Raw genomic sequence first — 14,519 nt, 5'->3', positions numbered from 1 at the left:
TTTTTGGTTATCTAAAGTGAAGGGGCGTATTTGTTGGCATTTGTATTTTGTGTTGAATTATGAAAAGAAATAAATCATCCATTTAAAATGTACTGTGCCATATGTAATTTGACCAACCTTCCCATTTTATGGTCATAATTCATGCTACGCCTCCGGCGAGCACTAAAATCAGTCTCTGTCCTGGAAAGTCTTGGACTTACCTTCCTTAAATCCTCCAGCTCCCACATTAGCTTCTTTCCTGTTCTCCTCTCCTTTCTAAAACTTTCCCTTCTTCTCCACTACTTCCCAAAACCCTCAGTGACCCTCCCTCCCTCTCTTGTCCCTCCTCTTTATTCCCAAATCCACCTCCGCACGTTTTCCTTTCTCTTTCAGATCCAGATACTGACCTCATCCTCGGGTTCTTGAGCCTGGGGGGTGTCGTGATGGCTCGGGGTTTCACAGTCGGGGCTATAGTGTTCACAGTAGTCGTGGGCGGCCCTGGGGTCTGCCACGATCAGCAGCTGTTGGATGTCACCCTGAGAGAAGACACGTGTGTGTTAGCGGAGGGAAAGACAACAATCTTCATCATGATATTGTGAAATATTGGTTTGCGAGATGGCTCCATTCATTACCCAGGAGCGTCAGCCAGAGTGGCTTTTAAGGAAAAAACAGGTCTGTGGCACAGAAAAAACGCAAAACAGATCGCTTGGCAGTTGCAGTGATAAACAAAGCGCCACGCCAAAGCTGCTTAATTCATCCTAATTAGTCGACAACTCGGTGCACTGTTTAAAACCGTGTTATTAGGGTTCAACTTTGCCAAATTGGAAGCCAGCAGTGGTTAGAAGCTGGCTGGCTGGGGTTTACTTCTCTCTGTGGATTTTCTAATATAGACTCTTTAAGCAGAAAGCGGCATTTGTGTGACAAAAGAGGTTTGTGCATGTAAAGTTCGACTATAAAACTGTAAAAAAACAAAAGAAGAAAAAAGAATAAAGACATTTTTTCCTTTCATAATTAGAACCAGAAAACAAACGTTGGTGCCAATAAAGTATCTCAGTTTCTGTCTCTGCTGATTGACACACCTTTAAACCAACTTGTTGGTGATTCATTTTGACAATGAAAGAGTGAGATAGTTGCTTTCCAGTTCCAGGGGCAGCAAGATCCTGACATATAACTTTATGGAATGAATCAAAGCTTCAGGGTAGTCTGTATGCTTTCAGAAAGAACTATTGTACGGTCACTCTCGCATCGCCATTAGGGACAGCTAGTCCCCATCCAGAGCAGATAAATAACCAAGTCTCTACTTATCTGAGGCCGTCTGTTTTTCATGAGCCTTTGGAAAAGGAAATTGGATCCCCTCTCTCAACCTTCACTTCAGCCAAAGGCTCTTTTTCCATGATAGTATCCTAAGGAATTTCCAAACTAGGAACTACTATGCCACTGATCTGAAGAAGTTATCTACACCCTTTGACCATATGAGTACCCAGGCTCATCTGTCATCAGAATTCACCTGGACTATGTGACAAAAAAAAAAAAAGACTTAAGAGAGGCTGAACAGTATGCGACCAGGGTGGCCGTGAAAGAGGAAGCACATACATGCATTAAATTACAGGAGGCAACATCTGCACGAGCTTAGATCTCTGGAGCGCATTAGAAACAGAACGCCCTGCACTTCCATCATATGTGACCAGGAAAATCAAACAAGCTATTGAACAAGCTAAACAACAAGCTGAGGACATGAATATATTTGACATATGGATTAATGCATGAATGTTCAATTTACCAACCACTGTAAGCAGCTGTACCAATTTATCTGTAGGCTTTAGACATTTCTAAAGCAATATACATCAAGGGTGTGAAACATCGGGCTGAAATGAAACAAAGCTAAGGTTCCAATCTGGTCAAACAAAGAAAACTGTAAACATTTCAAAGACAAAGATTGTTTTAAAAATGTCTCAAGAGTATCAGATACAAGACAACATTGACACTCTATTTTGTACCAGGTTTAATTAATTTCTCATATATTTGAGTGATGTGTGAAAGATTTTTCAGCATACCTTAACCCTTAAATTTGAATGACACTTAAATCTCATTTGCCCTCATTGAACTTTGTGGTCGACCCTCATCTCCTTCCATTAGTTTAAGCCTATTTCTCTGTGTGCCTGGACATGAACCCTCAATATTTCCCACTTTATTTTATCTTATGACTTCACAAAGAGAAATAAAGTGGGAGTGCATGAAACAACAATGCATGCACTTTGTCAAGAAGACCACACACATACACATTGCCCATCTACAAATCCAGACAGTGAGTCAATCCCTGTTGATCGTCCTCTCCTTCCTCCATTTTTAAATCCTCTATGTCTTCCTGGTCTGCATCTCCCTGCTTTGTTAGTGTTATTGTCTGGGCTGACTCGCACATCTCTCCGGCATCTGTTGAGATTCTTCCGCAGAATTTCAGGAATGATCTCTCACAAATGCCTTGGATCCACTCACAGTTGGCACACACGTGATGGGATAAATCATCTGTCTCGGCTGCTCTGAAATCAATCTGTTAATGCATCTGTGTGCAATGTGCATGTGTGTGTGTAAATACAACACGCCCCTTCACATGTTAACCTTAATCTTTGACTAAAACAACACACATTTGTCTGGAAAAAAGGGGGGGGAAAGGGAGAGGAGTCTGTTTATTTACAGTTCACCCAAAAGCTGTTTGTTTTTAAAAGAGCAAAGGCAAAAGCACTGCTTTATTCTCAAACTTGCATGATTTAATGCTGAAAAGTTAGAAAAAGTTGATAGACACCAATTGAAAATGTTAATAACTGGCAGAGTGATGAATATCAAGCAGGAGGCAGGATCATAAGACCTCGGGAGGCCATAAAAACTGTCACTGACATTGTAATGTTGGTACAGATTCAAAAACGAGCTCTCTTTTTCCACTCAGATTAAAACAGAGTGGCAAGCTGCTGATATTTCTTCCTATGATCATATATTATTTCTTCCACAACCTGTGGAGCATATGGCTGACATCTCCAAAGAAAACTTTAATTTGACACAGATAACTCCTGCCTGCAGAAGATCAGAGATGACTGGATGTTCAGGGCTTTTCCCCCATCCTGCATTTGTTAAACTAATTTGGATGTGTAACCAAAGATGTAGTTTGCTTGTTGGATTCCACTAAATGAAGACCATGCTTGACGTAGAGATTTCATAATCAATTACAGTCAGGAAACAGCCCCGTCGGTATGTGACCTTGAATATTCATTCTGTACAAAAACTGAAATAAGGTCAACAGATCATCCACATTGATGATTTCTGTCAATAATATTCAGTTAAAAACACCAGAAAGACCCTCCTTTTTTCAGAAAATAAACTGAATATTTGTGGCTCTGCACTGTTAATTTGACACTTCGCAGGCCTCCTCGACAAAAAACACAAATTACACAAAGTTTCCACGAAAAGAAACAGCTTGAAGAAGGAGTAATTACGTGCTTGAAAGGGTATTGTCTGTGGCCTGGTGGAAGTCACTAGGAGAGCAGCTGGAGGTTAAAAATCAACCTGGATCACACATAGGTATGCTCCGAAGCATCTGCAGTTTCACCCAATGAACACACACAAAGGATGGAGAGAAAAACGATTCTCTCTGTATTATGGATGCTGATACACTAACTAAGACAATGGTTAAGCTTAATGAAAGTTATTTAATAAAAGCTTCGAATGTCGCTGCAGGTTTTGCATGAAACTTTGAGAGGCACATTTTGCCAAATGATTAAGTTTGAAATTAAAGTTTCATAGATGTTGTGCAATTTTCAGCTGCCTCAAAATGCTTTTTCTCACGCACACCTTGAACAAAGCCTGCTTTTTTTCCATAAGAAGCAAGCAAACCTCAAAAAGTGCAAATAGACAGATGGAATTTCAAAACTGTACAAGGACAACAATTAACCAAAACGAACAGAGGAGGAGAGATATATATATAATGCGCTCCAGATTACTCCCAGTGTTTTTTTGTAATTTTTTTTTATCAAATGCAGCCTTTGTGGTCTGCGATGGGATAAAGTTTCTATTCAGGCACCGGAGGCATACAAACGTCCTGCACCCTTCAAATATTAAAACAATTCTCTTTGCCAGTAGCTCGGTACAATCTGCTGAACTGTTTGAACCATCTGCTTGCTTATCTGCATGCCCCCTCTCCTCACGTCTCTCTTTTTTTTCCCGCCAGCAAACGTCTTTTAAGAATTACTCCTCGACTGTGCCGAGGCTATTTAGTGAAGGTCAAGAGACTAGGGCAGGGAGGTCAGAGCGGCAGAAATGGGAAACATAAACAGAAATAGCACATAAATAAATAAATGTTAGAATCTATTTCTCAGTCGGGCCAGCCACTGAAAATGCATATTCTTCCTGCACAAAACAGCCTTTGATGGGTACAGGATGGCGAAAAGTGACTGAGGAAGATGAGAAACAGTCATGGCAATAGTTTTCTTGCCAGCCCGACTATAAACGATGATTCATGTTAAGGCGAAGAGCCCATCAGACTCTTGTTAGGATTTCTCTGCCAAAGACTGTCCCGGTTGAGGGACAGCATTCTGGAATGATTTGCTATACAGTTATGACAGACACATAAACAAACTATCTTCACCTCCCTCACTGGCTTTCCTCCTTGCAGACACACGCTTTTCTTCATGCACACAAACACACACGCACAGACACGCACGCACAGACACGCACGCACGCACGCACGCACGCACGCACGCACGCACGCACGCACGCACGCACACACACACACACACACACACACACACACACACACACACACACACACACGTAAACACTAAGGACTGACATGTGGCACTAACAAAAGAACCCCAAGCCCAATCCCTCCAAAGTCGGAGAAATGGATTTGCATAAATATGTGAAGGGGGAGATGATTTCACTTCGGATTTCTTGTGGGTTTTATTTGAAGAAGGACGAAAGAAGGGGAGAAAAAGGCATTTGGAGACCCGGTCAGTGAGCATATCTCTTAAACAGCTGTGCAATCCAAGCCAAGACCGAGCACACGCTGCTCATATTTTCCTCCAGCCTTCACTCGTCCCGCCGCTTCCAGCTTTAACACCTGCTTATGAAATCGCCTGCAGTAAGGTAACCATGTGCGAAAAGCTCAAAGCAGATTGAGTGACAACATTCAAGCCAAACTTCATAATTAACCCAATGGTGAAACCTTGGCTTTATCAGCTGTTATGAGAGTTAAAATAATATATGTCTTTGCTTGTTTCCCTATTGCGCCAGCCAGGAGGTCAGAAGGACCAAAACCATTAATGGAAATGGACATGTCTGTCAGTTGGAGTATACAGTGGCTCATTGGGATCAATAACACTCCTATAGAAGTGTCAGAGCCAAACAAAGGTTTGTGAAAGTAGAAAAAGTTGTCTAATGCCGTCATTCCCAACCTTTTTCTCGAAGGACCCAAATTTTTGACAGAGTTTCAAGCCTTCCGAGTTTCAAACCTGCTTTTATGCCATATGTAACCCTCTTGGTAACAATCTTTTTTCTTTTTGATGGATTCATCTTTCTCTTTCACCCGACTTGGAGCTGTTTTTTTTTCTCCTGCTCCTGACTTTGCAACCTCCCTTTGTGTATGCTGCAGATGTTCATGTCCAAGACATAAGTATCCTCACCTGGCTTAAACTTAGTAGATCTGTGACATCAAATTACATTTTTTTTTTTAAAGAAATAGACTAACAAACAAATAAATATATAAATATATAAAGAAATAAGTAAATAGGTGCTAGTTAAACAATACATTCAGTAAAAACAGCTAAAAGCAATTAGTCAACATCTTCGATTTCCTCAAACTGGAATTTTTCTTTTAATCTAATTGTCAATATGTCTCTTACAGTGAGTGTAGATATAGATTTCTTGAATAAAATGGCTGAATCTCCATAAAAATGACTGAATCCTAACTGTGTCAGAGACGCCTCAAATATTCACAACGAAGATGCAGCCAGCAGTTTTCAGAAAGTTTCCGTAGCCTCTGAGGCATTCTGATTGTACTGTACCTACAACAGATGTATGTTTAGAATAGTTGCCAAACTCTAATCCCATAAGTAAACCCCAAACCAAACACATGGCTCACATCTCTTCTGTAAACCTCTTTTCATCTCCAGGAATACTCCAGTAATTAACCAACACCACTGTGGCCAGTCAAACCTTTTGTCATTAGCCGAGAAGTTTGCCCACAAGTAGCCATTTCACAATCAACAAATCAAAGGTTATTAAACTTGAAGTGGAAATAATTACAGCTTCAGATATGGCTGCAGTTTCATTTGGTCCACCACAGCATTGTTTTTGTGTGATACACTGATTAAAACCACCTTGCAATGTGCGAAAGGCCCGAGCTCCTGGAACAAAAGGAACCTTTTTCTCTTCTGGGGCGAAACAAATTACTCTGTAATTCAACACGATTTAGTGTAATATATGTTCAAAGCAAGCTTCCCTGCAAAAGCCAAATGTTTCCTCTAAAAGCAGGACTAAAAATAGGAGACATTTTAAGAAAATGTGAAGTATATCCCTTCCCTTTCTCATTAACCTCCGTACTGTAATCACTGTGGCCTAAAATTTTATAGTCCTAATGTTATGGAACTCATTTATTTCATTATTGAAAATGTCAAATGTACTGACTCACATTCTTATAACATTTAATTGACAGCATGTGTAATCTCACATCTATCTACGTTTGTGTGTGTTGGTGAGAGTGGGAGCATCCGTCAGTGTTTGGCCTCACTGTAATATTTCAGCCAATCAAAGATCAGACAGTCACTCAGCATGCAGTTAATCCAGTTTGGAGCTCCAGAGTGGGAAAAGGTGGTAACCATTTCCCTAGCACAAAAGGTCCCAGGCCAGACTTTTAATTATTGATCTCAAACCAACTGACGGGTGCTTCATATAACACTTAGGCAAAGCACTTAGTGAAAACGCAAAACTTGCGTCATGTTTTAGGTGTCCGTTTACATGACAATGGTGCTTGGAGGCACTGAAAATACAACATTTTGGAAAAAATTCTGCTTTTTGAAAAATGACACTTGCTGACAACACTCATGCTCCATTTTCATGTAGACAGCAGAAACACTTCTTGAATACTTCTTCTACACAAGTTCAGTTGATGGACCACAATAACTGTTTCCTCTGGAGTGCCATGACTCCCAGTCCATATTCTCCTGGGACTTGGGATATGCATACTGGCCATTGTTAATGTTTATCATGTATTGTTCACTGCTTCTGCGTTTTCACTTGAAACGTTGTGTAAACTGGATCTTAGTTCACTGTGAATCATGATCTCTGATAGTCTGATAATCACAGTTACCGATGAACTAACAAGAAAACATCAAGCAAATGGATATTATATGAAATCTTGCCTCAGGTGTCAGGGGGTATTGTAAAAATTCATGTGATGTTGAATTTTCTTGACAATTTTCTGGAAATAAACTTTTTCTAAATGTACAGGTGCCTCTTTGCTCTAAAACGAGGTGGTAAACATAAGGCCTTTGGGCCAAAGCCCGCCCTCAAGAGGCTCTAATCCGGCCTGTCAAACCACCAAGCAAATGGTGACTTGGCTGTATGAGGCCCCTGAAGTGTGTTTGACACTCCTGTTTGAAAACAAAGACACATTTTGGACTTGTTATTTCAATGCTGTAAAAAAGTGTCAACTTGGCTGTATGTGGCCCCTGAACTTAAATAATAAGTACACTAACTCCATGTCTTAGTATAAGACCTATTATAAGTCATTTGAGTTTTATATGCAGGATCCGAGAATACATAAACACAACTAAAGACTGTTAATGTTTAGCCGCTCTCAGTAATTCACATAGATTGAGAGAAAAAAAAAATTGGACAACACACTGCGCAAGTAGCTTTTCCACAGACGTTACCTATCGCTCCTGCCAAGCACACAAAGCCAATATTGTTGTTCAGGCCAATAAAATTCACCATCTACTTTATGCACACAATAATGACAGACAAATTGAATGTGTAGCCTTAAAATGTTAAATCTATAACATGTTTTCAATTATGTCCAAGCTGAACCAGTATAGAGAGTCTGCTGGCATTAAGCTGTCTGTCAATCCAATCCAATCCAAACAATCATTTCAAGTGTTGAATGTTTGGATTATGGTCATGAAAGGCACCAAACATGTTTGAATCAGAAGTTAATATCATTGAATCATTTTATACCTCAGGCAGAAAGTACCGGTATGTTTAAAAAAAATTGGCTGAATGCATTAAAGGAATCAACATTACAAATGCATATCCATAAGTTAAAGTTTGCTGCTCTGATGAAGAAATATTCCCACGGGAGTTTGAATTAAGTACATCATGCAGAGACCAGACTAAGGTGGCACAAATCCTTTCAGCATCTTCATATACAAACAGCTAATATTTTGCCAAAATGTCAAATCTGTCCTTTACACTACTACGCCCCCCCCCCAAAAAAAAAAAAAAAATCACATCACAGCTTATTCCACTTTCTTAAAATCTGGCCAGCTTACCTCGAAGACCTCGTCGTCCAGGATTCTGGTTCCAAAGACAGTAATGCCTTCTGTGCTGATGACAGCCCGCTCGCTCCTGCCAAGTGGCCTGACCACCTTCTTCTTACAGTCCACAATGATGGTAACACTCTTCTTTTCCACGCTGATGGCTACACGATGCCATCTGTCGAATTAAAATGGATGTCAGAAATGCAGTGGGAGTATTTTCTTCTACAGAGGAGAGACATTTAGCTTTCTAACACCTTTGTTCATATTGTGCTTCCTCGAGGTTGTTCCTCAAAATGTTTCCAGTACAGACAAAAGATATTTATATCCAGCAGTTAAGTAGAAGTTGGCACACTAACCTCAGTGTAATGATACTTTTTCTGTGTCCAGTTATTGCCATTACCATACGGGTGGAGTAGGACTGAGCCAACGCTGATTTTTTTTTTTTAGTTGTTCAAAACAAATGATGGAAAGTGCCGGATTTTCCTATATAGCGTTGAATATTTGTCCGAGTTGTTTGTCCCTGGTCTGATGAGTATTGTGTCCCTTCCGCCTACCTGAACATTCCTCTTTCTGTGACCTTTGCCCTCTACAAATGCAACTGGTGTCCAATTACCACCATGCAAACCATACAACATACAAAGAAATAAACTAAATAACCTGCCAACAATAAGTATAAATGGCTCATACGTTTGTGCAGGGTTTGCATGTTCTCACATTCTTGCCTTCATAGGTATGCTCTGCATACTCCCTTCTTTAAAAAAAACATGCGTTGGAGGTTAATTGTTGACTGTTAAATTGCCGGTAAGTGTCTGTCTGTCTGTAAGTGTCTGTCTGTCTATAAGTGTCTGTCTGTCTGTCTGTCTGTCTGTCTGTCTGTATTTGCTTTGTGATGAACTGTGAACCGGTTCAGGGTGAAACCTGCCTTCCCCTGCAGTCAGCTGGGATTGGATCCAACAGCCCCCCCAATCTCATTCATGGATGATATTACACTTTTCAAATCTGACTTCTGTTTTCATGGCCTCAGCCTCCATTGGCCCAAAACTTTGTGTTCAGTGTCAAGCCAAAGGGAGATTTTGCACATCGACAGGTGGAAATAAAGAGTAAATTACTAAATTTGTTGCTGAGATCATGATTTTTTTTCCTACTGTGTTTATTTTAAGTGGTTCATCAAATATTTTTTTTTAAATAACTGAATCTGCATGCTTGTATCTTTTGTAAAGCTGTCTTGTCTTAATATATATTTTTTTTAACTTCATAATCTTTCAAATAAATGGTTGACGCTGATTATGCACATCCAAATGACCAGAGCAAAAGTTGAACGTCAACAACTTTCACCTTCAGCACATTTATTTGCTTTTCACTGTGCATGAGTAACATTAACTGTCTACCACATGATTACAAGGTGTAAACAGTAGATTTATTCCACAAACAATATAAATACACCAACCTCTGCACGACACAAGTGTTTCTTTAAACTTCACATTATTCTTATACTTCTGTTTTGCATGTGCATAGAGTTTATAGTTAAATTCAGCAAGGCATGACATAGTGATGTTTTACAATCATCAGCTTTGGCTATAACTGTGTAAAGCTTGGTTTTTTTTCTCCATTGCAGCATATTACTGCAAATTTGTTGTAGTTTTCAAGTCTAACTCTGTATTAATACAAGCCTTAGATTTTGCACAATTGCATTTGAAAGCAATTATTTAGCTTTTTTCTTTTGAATGTATACAAGCAACCACATGTGGAATAATTTAAAGGCATTTCTGTAGAAGATTAATGACAAATTTACATAGTATTTTACGTCGAACAGCTGTAAAATTTATGAAGATCCTACGCATTACTGCAGCAAAGTTGTAAATAACCTCCAGAAAAAAGGCTGTCGTTAAATTTCAGCCTGCGCTTTATATCCCATTAGTGTCTGATTTGTTCCATATGGCATTAATGACTGAACAAACATATGATGGAAATAAACCTTCAATGCTGGGTGTCATGTCAGAGGATTCAAATGTGTAGGAAAATACCGTGGGCACTAGTTTTGTCAGTGTTGCTCCTGGTGTTTCGTTGGTTTTGGTTAAATCTCACACGACTTGCAACAAAATGAATCCCGTAATTCACAGTCTCGGGGGCAGAAAAATCCTCAGCTGCCCACATCTGCACCACTGGTACTTTTTAAAAACTTTTTAAAAAGCGGTCAATCACTTACTTGCCGTCAGCAAGGTTGATGGTGCGGAACAAAGGGTACTCCTCCGGGGTGGGTTTGCCATGCTGGTCCTCGTACAGGAAGACGGGGGCACGGCCCACCTCCACGCCGAGCTGCTGGATGCCTTGCTGGTTATACACGGACAGCAGGAACGACTGGAGGCCAACCTTTGGCTTGATGGTGAACAGGATGGAGAAGTCTTCTGGGAAAACTCCCCCTTAAGGTAGAACAAAGCAGCAGACATCGTCATGACCACCAACAAATACATAATTTGCCCTTATAGGTTTGCAATTGTTACACACAAAACATCACAGTCTCATGTTCACCCATAGTCAGTTCAGTTTGGCTTCAGTGCTCAGCCACCCGAAGCTGGATGAAATAAGTTAAATTGTCTGCTGGTATACATGCCTAAACAAAGGAAAATGGATAGCAAAAGGCTGGAAAATTATGTGGCACAAATGCAAAAAGAGTCAGATCAGAAACCTAACTGGGTTTACAAAGAGGAAGTCTTGAGGAAATAAAAATGGAAAGAAGCCAATGACTTTGCAGAGAAATGTCCCACTCAAGTGCTTAAGAAACATTCCCATCTCCAGTACATGATATAATCAAGTGATTTAGAGAATGTGGAGGAATCTCTGTGTGCTAGACGAGGCTGGAGGTTAACATTAAGTGTTTGTGATCTTCGGGCCCTCGGGCCACACTGCAGTAAAAAACAGACGTGATTCTGAACCACAAGCCCAGACACCAGTGTCTGGGAACACATCTCACTGAGCAATCTACAAAATACGAGTGAAAGCAGATCCAAAAACACATCCTTATCCTCAAGACCAAAGCTAATTTAAAACTGGACTGTAGCGAGGTGGAGGAAAAGCCATAGATGAATCACCACGAGTTTCTCTCATGGTGTTGGGATGCCCACGGTGTTGGCGGGTCACACATCTGGGAGCGTCCCATCGACACATCTGCTCTCATCAAGATTGTTCTCAGGGAAGTCCTTGTATAGTCCAACAATGATGATGCATCCACAGAGGACGAGTCCAGATGCTGATTTCATTTGGCTCATAATGTCAAAGTCAAAACTCTGGTCAAGAAGACTCCGTATTGAGTGACGCAATAATGGCATCCTCACAATCGAGTGACTGAGTTTCGATTCATCGACTGTTGTAGGATGTACAGTGGTTGCTACATAATGGCAAACATGGTAAACATGGCCGTAATCAAACATTTTAAAGACGCCATTCCCACAACAGCAGCACTGTGATGATTAAACTAAGTATCGCCAGGCTCAGAACAGAAGTGTAACAGTGTAGGTGAAGGAGGCTTGAACGAGACTTTGGCATAAACTGAGAGAAGTGGTGAAGTGGTGATGCAGCTGGCTTCACTTTATAAGGGCTGTTAATACAACAGCTCAAACTGGTGTCACATATTTTCAGCCATAATATCTCGGTTCAATGAGAAACATACATAAAGACATTCTGACACTTTGTTTCACCGCTCAGGTTTGATTACGTTCTTCCAGGTTCCCTCAAGTGAACATAGAGCTCAGAATTAACAGCGCTCTAACACCTTAACCCTCTTTACAAGCTCAGAATTGAGCCAAGCTCATAAACAATAGCACAACTGAGTGATATCTATTTAACAGTGTTGAGTTTCTAATAAATCTCGTAATGCTTTCTTGCCAAGTTGGTTGTGACTAAGTAATTGGGGCTTTTTGAACATTCCACTCGAGTAATAAAAAACGTAAATCATCCCCAAATGGATCGCTTGATGTAAGTCAGTATTATGCATGGTATTTCTGCTTAAAGCGTCACAATCAGGAACAGTAGAAATGTAACAAAAAGCATGTTTATTCTCTCAATGTTGAATAGATTAAATGCGTTCCTCTCAGAGTATTTAGCTGCAGTCAGTGGAGTGGGAGACTCCCTTTCTAATTAATGGCCTGTTTACACTGCAACGATTTCAAGTGAAAATGCAAAGCTTTCATTGTGTTTCGGGTTTGCATTTACAACTGTGGTGAGAGTCACTGATAACACAACCTTTTGAAAACATCTCCCAAGGTAACTTTTTAAAAATACTACGTCCGTTGTCGTAACAAACAGGCGAGAACGACACTTTCTGGAAACAATCTGGCTCGGTTCCTGTGTAGATGGTGGAAACAGCCAGTCAATAGTTCTTCAGTGGATGGACTAAACATGGATGGAATTAAACATGTTTTATGTATTTCAAACAGGCAGGCAAGTATGAATCAGTGCATATATATTATCAAAATACCTCGTCAGGCAGACTTTGTGTCTGCTAGCAGTCCCACAGGTGTAAAGGTCACCCTATCAAACATCAGTAAACATATTCCTCCAATGAATCAGTCTCTCCAAAATATCAAATAATGTTTTTTTTCTTCACTTCAGTCTAGGGTTTTGGCTCTCTCCTCTATGCTCAGAGACTCTTGTGCCTTTCAGGTTATCGAAGGAAAGAAATCCAAAAGGAGCTCCTTGAAAATGATCAAAAGTCTGCACTCTGATCTTAAAGACACGTGATTGAAATTTATGACATAATTCTAAGGCTTTTTTACTTCAAATCATGCAGAATTACAGACATGTCCATTAGCATTACCTATGGTATATATTTGAGTATATAGTGCTCATTTTAACAGTAAAACATGGTTAAATATAAAATGTACCGACAGATTAACACTGATGCAAATATTTATAAAAAACGTAAGATTTTTTTCCCCATAAAGATCTATCTTTATTTTCATTTTTTTTTTCAGAACTTTGGTATAAAGAAAAGGTGCCACGTGTCTCTCTGATGTACTGTAGTTTGTGTGAAAACAGGCGTCAGTTTACCTGGGAAGAGCTGTTTGGTCGGAGCGCTGAGCTGGACGCTTTTTCCTACTCGGTAAGCTACGTCGGGTTTGGATCCCCTCCGGACTGTGCAGAAGCCGGGTGTTTTCCGTACTCCTTCAGGAGAGCTCTTGAAGTCTAGCACCTTCAGTACATCAACTGGTTCAGCTGTGGAGGAAAAACACAAGGTTATTACAGGACCAAATAAAGCTTTACCACAAAAGTTATTTACTTCGCGATAAGGAAACATTTCAATGGTGCACGTTTACCATAACAGTGAATTTGTTTGACGTTTCACCCAGAAAAAACACAGTTTCTCTGTTAATAAGTGGTTTTTTTAACCATCAATTGTTGGAAAGATTAAGATTCAGATGGAATAAAGCTAAACTCAGCAAAGTTTAGCTTATAAATATAACATGTATAAATAACTGGAAACACAGAACCTAATCTACTTCTGGGTTTAAATATGAAACTGGGTGCAAACTTGATTTTGACATTCAAAATAACACTGAATAGTCATTTGGCACATTTGTCTTCATGAGTATGGAAGATCGAGATCGTGGAGAATATTTTAAGGCGTTAATGGTTCAACATGCAATGTGACTTGGACGTGTTTGAAGAAGGTGATGCACGTCATCTTAGCCTTCAGCTATTGTTGACATGTGAGAGGCATTTCTTCAGTTGGCTCTCCAACACTTTCATATACAGACTTTATTATAAGACATTTTCTCTTTTGCCTATTATCTCTTTTCTCAATCTCTTCAATCTCCAGATTATTGTTTGCACATGACACTGATGGCATTGTTCTTAGTTGATCACAAGCAAAACTCACCCAAACACAATCTATTAGTGTGAGCATGACATTTAGCAGATTTGTTAGAAGCCAATATGTAAATCAGGCTAGTAAATTAGTAATACATTGTAAAATATGTGGCAATGGTCTATTCAGCAGTTTTCACCCCAAAAAGTCAACTC

At 39.9% G+C, this 14,519-nt stretch overlaps 1 protein-coding gene across 1 annotated transcript in view; it reads right to left on the bottom strand.

The window, feature by feature from the left end:
• col11a1b (collagen, type XI, alpha 1b) overlaps nt 1-14,519 on the bottom strand; it is an 81,603-nt gene that overhangs the window by 61,418 nt on the left and 5,666 nt on the right. Inside the window, exons 2-5 of the mRNA XM_080503366.1 lie at nt 13,548-13,712; nt 10,708-10,921; nt 8,514-8,676; nt 387-515 (exon numbers count right to left, since the gene is read on the bottom strand). Of these exons, the coding sequence (XP_080359492.1) occupies nt 387-515; nt 8,514-8,676; nt 10,708-10,921; nt 13,548-13,712 (671 nt within the window). The remainder of the gene's footprint in view (nt 1-386; nt 516-8,513; nt 8,677-10,707; nt 10,922-13,547; nt 13,713-14,519) is intronic.

The sequence above is a fragment of the Blennius ocellaris genome, assembly GCF_963422515.1.
Source record: "Blennius ocellaris genome assembly, chromosome: 10".
Classification (NCBI taxonomy): Eukaryota; Metazoa; Chordata; class Actinopteri; order Blenniiformes; family Blenniidae; genus Blennius; species Blennius ocellaris.
The sequence above is the reverse complement of the archived record's forward strand: the minus strand, read 5'-3'. Positions and strand labels throughout refer to the sequence as shown.